General features: G+C 43.6%; 1 protein-coding gene across 1 annotated transcript; it reads right to left on the reverse strand.

Annotated features, from left to right (window-relative positions):
- Positions 1-368: 368 nt before the first annotated feature.
- On the reverse strand, positions 369-1,712 carry LOC131820561 (small ribosomal subunit protein uS7m). The gene has a single exon (XM_059156242.1). It carries the CDS (start codon positions 1,592-1,594, stop codon positions 758-760), a length of 837 nt encoding a protein of 278 aa, XP_059012225.1. The 5' UTR covers positions 1,595-1,712; the 3' UTR covers positions 369-757.
- Between the last annotated feature and the right edge of the window lie 4,843 nt (positions 1,713-6,555).

Below are 6,555 nucleotides of genomic sequence, written 5' to 3' on the forward strand. Positions count from 1 at the left end.
CAGAGTTGGGAAGAGATGCATAGTAGCACCTTATTATATTCTGTCTCTACCATAAAGATATAATAAACACAAATAGCCTCAGGGTAATAGCAAACTGCAGTAAAAATTAGGGAATGAAGGGGGCACCTGGGTGGCTCAGTGGGTTAAAGCCTCTGCTTTCGGCTCAGGTCATGATCTCAGGGTCCTGGGATCGAGCCCCGCATCGGGCTCTCTGCTCCGCGGGAAGCCTGCTTCCTCCTCTCTCTGCCTGCCTCTCTGCTTACCTGTGATTTCTCTCTGTCAAATGAATAAATAAAATCTTTTTTTTTTTTTTTTTTTCACACCAGAAACTGCTTTTTATACATTTTGTACAAGGACCACTTCGGAAACAAATTTCCAGTCGATTTTAGTAAACAGCAGGTACCACCACACACACGACACCAGTTCAGGACGAGAATTTTCTAATAAACCTTTTCTAACATTAAAACTGCTTCCTTTCATATCTTCCAAAGTTCTACCCTGAATAGAGGAAGAGAAGCTGGATGGGCCCGAAGTTCCTGGGGGAAATCCAGATTGATACATTCCCAGTGTATGAGGAGCTGGGACAGGAAAAGCAAGTTCTAGGGCCCAAAGAAAGGACTAACGAGCATAAATATGCTGCTCCCCCCTTACAAGGCCTGCACGCCCTTAAAAAGGAACTACTTCACCCACAAGGGATTTTCGCTGACAGTGACCCCGGCTCCCACGGTTTCTTGCAGCAGAGCGCCGCCCCCTCCCCCTACCACCAGCGGTAGTGAGCCAGGGCACGGTTGGCCTCGGCCATCTTGTGCATGTCATGCTTCTTCTTGATCACAGGGCCCTGGTTGTGAAAAGCCTCCAGCAGTTCATGTGACAACTTCTCCGGCATCAGCGTCCGCCGGTGCTTCTTCTCCCTACACTCAGTGAGCATCCACTTCATGGCCAAGAAGCGACGCCGCCGGGCGGGAAGTGGCACAGGGACCTGGTAGAAATGGCCCCCTCTGAGGATGGGCACCAGCCCTATCACAGGCTCACAGTTTTTCAGAGCTTGGTGGAAGATGGTGTAGGGGTTGCGTTCGATGGTTGCCTGTTCCTCAGCAGAAGCAGCATGGTACTTCTCAAACTGCTTCCTTTTCACAGCTTCCAGAGTCTGTGTCATGAGGGATCTGGCCAGTACTTTGTTTCCTCCTTTCATCATCATGTTGATGAATTTACTGATCACGGGGTCTTCAAACACAGAGCTTGTTTTCGCTGCTGGGGCAGCTTTGATAAGCTGAGTCTTCCTGAGTTCCTGTTCACACTTCTCCTCCTCAGTCAGCTCCGCCAAGGGCTTGCGGTAATACTCCTTGTCAGTCTGTGGATCCCTGTATTCAGGACTATAGCGGCTCCACCTCACCTGGGTTAGCCCTGGAAGCCGCGGGACAGCAGTCCGCAGGGTCAGCGCCAGGACCGACCACCCTCGCGCAACCTTCCCCGCGGGGGCAGCCATCTTGGCTGGCCACGAGGACCCCACGAAGGCTGCCTTCTGCGTGCCTGAGCGAGTGACGGGAGACGGCGGAAAGGCTACGCAGAGTCCTAAATCTGTGCGACACTGCATTCATCCCGGCGTTGAGAGTCTCTCACTCCGAGGTCGAAAGGCAAGAGCCAAAAAGAAACATTCGGCGTCTCATTATCTGCCGCAGTCCGAAGCGACCCTAGGAGGGCCGGCTCCCTCCTCTCAGAATAAATAAAATCTTTTAAAAAAAAAAAAATTAGGGAATGAAGGATTTTGAGTATCTATTAGTATTGCTTTTTAAATTACTTATTTAATTGTAAGTTTATATAACTTAACTTTTAATAATGGCTCTGTTTAACAACTGGATTGCAAATTTCTTCAGGAGTTAACGGAGTTATAAGTTAACTTATAAGTTGGTCCAAGCCTGTTCCAGCACACCACTGTTTATGACCCAGAAATTACATTTCTTCATATATACTGACAGAAATATGTACATGTGTTCTTTGAAGCACACACACCACAATTCTTACTGCAGCAGTATTCTTCATAGTCAAATATCAGAGACAACCCAAAGGTCTGTCCAAGATAGACCAGAAAATAAATTGTTGCATTTTCATCCCACAAGGTATAAGTCAGTAGTAAAAACTGACCAAATTACAACTGCTTCACCAGCCTCAACAAACAAAACGCTGAGTCAGGTACAAAAGAATATATGCTGTCTGATTCCGTTTGCATAGGTTTGGAAAAGAGGCCAAAATAACCTGTGGTAATAGAAGTCAGAAGAATGGCTGCTTTCTGCGGTGGCATATGGTAGGGAGTGACTAGCCTGTGGCCTTAGAGAGGCTTCTGGAGCGCTGGCGAAATTTGATTTTTCCCCCCCTATGTGTGGCCCCACATGTGGGTTTAGCACATCCAATCTCACCGAGCCGTACCCTTTGGGCCCGTGTGCACGCATGTGACACTTCATAAGAAAGTTTACATCGAAAAAAAGTCATTCGGGATGTGACTTTTCTCATTGCCCACACCCTCCAAGAGAGAATGGTATGTGACATCCCCTCCTTCAAAGGAAATGAACTGATTTTCAGACAAGTTCTTAGAAAAAATAAAGATGAGGAGCTGCTTGTTGTTAAGTCTCTGGGTGAAAGGGAAACACCCTGGCCCCTATCTCGGAACATTTTACCCAGAAAGTAAAAAAAAAAAAAAAAGGCATTGTCAACTCAGAAAAAAATATATGATAATTAAGATCAGATTAAATTAAAATTTAGAGAAGGTGATAGAATGTTTTTAAATTGACATTCTCAGGGATATAAGAGAATATGGGAAACCCTGTGGGATCATCACATCCTGAACGAGGGTAGATGGCGTCCACAAATGCAGGAGAACGTTGCCCTCTCCTTATAGTGAACGCTCTGATTGAAATCTTTCAGAAATGGGGATTCTGCCTCCCAGCTTTGTCTTACTTTGAATGCTCTATCATGAGAGCTTCCTGCCCTGTCTGAAGTTTTCTTGAATATAAAAATAATTCTCTGTAGTATTTCGGCTCTATTTACTCACAGTGCTGAGAACAAAGGCGCACTATACAAAATCGTTAAAATGATGCAGGATTTCTGAAATGTTAAAGAAATCGATCAGCCAACTACATTTTAAACAGTGGGATATTGAGGAACTTCTAGAAGGTCATCGTTTAAAGGCATTTAAGGCAAGTAATGGGTTTAAGTAGAAAGAGAACAAAGCATTTGGAAGACTCCCTTGTTTTGCCAATGTTCATGAAAAGAGAGCGTAAGATCAATATTCACCCTTTCATGTACTTTTTTCTCAACATTTTGCCTACCAAGAATTGCTTATTAAAATCTCAATCTCCTCCTATTCCCACATTTTATAAGATTCTATATATCAAAAAAGTATACATTATAAATAATTCATTTCCATTTATTTAAAAAGATATGTGATTGCCAAAGAGAACATCTACCCGCATGAGAGAACCAGTACAATCAAAATTACAAAATAAATTCATTCTGAAGGGAAAAGAAGAACATTTTAGTTACACTGCACTAACTCAAAAAAATTGGACTTTCTGGACTTTTGCAAAATTGAAACTAGCATCCAAATTTCTATTACTACCCCCCAGGGTCTCTAGAGACTTGGGACACCAATGGATGAACCACAGCCCTGTTTTCAGTATTGTTGCATCAAAGACTTTAAGAAGAGTGGTTTATATATAATGGATGCAGAGCAATTCTGGCTATACTGTTAATATCGAGTCTTTAAAAAGTCTTCCACTGGCATTTTTCAGTCTGTTACCTGGAGTTAAAACACAGAGAATTGTTAGTAAAGCAAGACGGATATTTTTCAATGACTCAATGCTTCGTATTCAATTTATGAACTCGTTTCACTGATAAGGTTTCTCCTCACCACCTAAAATCACTTAGTGCAAGGAACAGATTAAAGAAATTCTTATTCTTGCAGGGAGAGAGCTGAATGGGGCAGAGGTACTGTCTTAATCAAGGAATGAGATGATATGCCAAATTTCAATTACCCACGTTAACTATGTTTTCTTTGAAAACAATAGCAATACATCTATTATCGTGGAGAGGCTACAGAGAAGCTCTGTCCACCATGACATCAAGCTGCCCAACAGATAATTAAGGGTTCTTTCGGGTAGTGATGGGTTGAATTAGATGCTCCCAAAAGACATGTTTAAGCCCTAAGCCCCCCAAAAGGGGGAAACACCATGTGAAGACAGAGGCAGAGGTTGGAGGGAAGCGGTCACAAGCTAGAACTTCAAGGATCAACAGCCACCAGGAGAAGACAAGAAGGGGCAAGCAGAGATTCTATCCAGACTCCTAGGGGCTGCATGGTTCTGCTGATACCTTGATTTCAGACTTCCAGCCTCCAGAAGTGGAAGCAAGTACATTTCTGTTGTTGCAAACCATCCAGTTTGTAGTCCTTTGTGACAAAAATCCTAAAAGGCAAACACAAGTGTGAACACTTAAATTTCAATTCAAGACCAGAACCATGGGGACGCATTATTCCCCTGTCATGAAATTCTGGCTCCTATCAATGAGCTGGTTTATTTGCGCAAGCATTGACATACGGAAATAGAAAGAAAGAAAAGGTCTTTTATGCAGAACCACTTCTCTATGGTAGCTAAAACGTTCCAGTCCCCAGTATCTAAAACCCTCTTCCTGGGAGATCAGACCTCAGTGTGACTTCGGGTCCCTTGAAGACACACCATTTTTAATCCACAGCTGATCTAACACTTCGCACAAAATATTCCTAACTGGTGTTGGAGACTCAAGAGAGAGGTCAGTGTCAATCTAAAAATGACAATGTTACTGGAATTAAAGCTTACTGAACAACATCCAGACAGGGAGCAAAGTAAAAAAAAAAACAAAAAACACGACGAGGAAGAACAATCACCTTGTTCCACGAATGCTAAAATACAAAACACATAGTTTGCTCTAAGAGATAGTCTACAAATACTCCCCACTGAAACCTGCTGCGTGTTTCCACATCACGCTTTGCAGAAAACCAGCCCATGAACTATTCCTCGTAAAGGTGGTTTGCTTGTTGGACACATTTCATTTGAGAGATAGCATCTTCTTTCTCTGGGAGAGCCTCTATGGGCATTTGCCTATTAAATCCTCTCAGACTGTAGTTAAAAACATAGACATACATTTTTTGGTAATATTGTGTGTCCCCCAATTCTTCCACTGTAGCCCTCTTTTTTAATGACAGCCATTAATATCTAGGAATGTATTTTGAGAAGCAATGGGCTGTTGGATTCCTACATCCCACTGAGCACACTGAAGTTGCCTAAAGCAAGAGAAAACTGAGCAATTTACTCGTGACGTGTATCTAGCTGACTTTCTAGAAGCATGCGTGAAGAGATTTATTGACTTAGCGAGGATGAGGTGTGGGTCCAGGGCCATGAGGCCTTGTGAAATTTAGGGGGTGGGCGTGGGGGGGGGACAGAATCCTTTAAGGAAAAGAACACAAAATGACCACAGAACACAACGCCATTTCTTTCCTATTCCTTGGAATAGTCCCAGGCAAGTGAGGGTTTCTGAACCTCATGCTTCATTAGGTTTGTGGAAAATCCACTTCTGCTTCAGACATGGTTGGCTGTGTGAGAGAAAGTCAAAACTCAAATGAGCGGTGGCAGAAACAAGAGGGGAATGTGTTTCTCTCTCAGATGTGAGTCCAGAGATAGATACCTCAGGGGTGGTGTCCTGGCTGCGTTGTGTGAGGCTCCTTCTATTCAGAGTTACTCTGTCATTCCTAGAAGCTTGCCTTTGGCGCCAAGCCCCAGGTGCAGACAGCAGAACTGAGAAAGAGCTGGAAGAATGAGCTTGCCCTGGGCTTTAGGGACAGGCTCTGTGAGGTGCGTCTAGAGCTCCTTCTTGTATCCCGTTGGCCAGAGTTTTGTCACGTGGCCTCCTTAGCTGCTTCCTGCCTTAGAAAGGAAGTCTGTACTCCAGGCGGTCAGGTAGCTCAGGGAAATGTCAAGGGTTTTATTATTCCAGAAGAAAAGGAAACTCAGTACGAAGACAGCTGGCATTTTCTGCCTTCTATCTCTCAGTCTCTGGCTCTCTTCTTGACACACTCTCTCTCTCTCCCACTCTGTGTGTCTCATTCACTTTTTTTTTCCCGGATTTTTTGAGGTAAAATTTATCTTTTTAATTTTTAAAGCAAACTCAGAGCTTTAATATCTTGTGCACTGAGGCCCTGGTGTTCCTAAACCATCAAAATAGACTTATACGATCTGTGTTATTTTTTAGAAAACCAAAGGATGAAGTAAATGGAAATAAAGTAAAATGGGAAAAATTCATGGGTGCCTGGGTGGCTCAGTCTGTTAAGCATCAGCCTTCCGCTCAGGTCATGATCCCAGGGTCCTGGGATTGAGTCCTCTGTCAGGCTCCCTGGTCTGCAAAGAGCCTGCTTCTCTCTCTTCCTCTGCGCCTCCTCCTGCTTGTGTTATCTCTGGCTCTCTCTCTCTCTCGCTGTCAAATAAGTAAATAAATAAAATATGAAAAAAAAAAACATTCATAGATCACAGGGGT

The sequence above is a fragment of the Mustela lutreola genome, chromosome 18 (assembly GCF_030435805.1).
Source record: "Mustela lutreola isolate mMusLut2 chromosome 18, mMusLut2.pri, whole genome shotgun sequence".
NCBI classification, from domain to species: Eukaryota; Metazoa; Chordata; class Mammalia; order Carnivora; family Mustelidae; genus Mustela; species Mustela lutreola.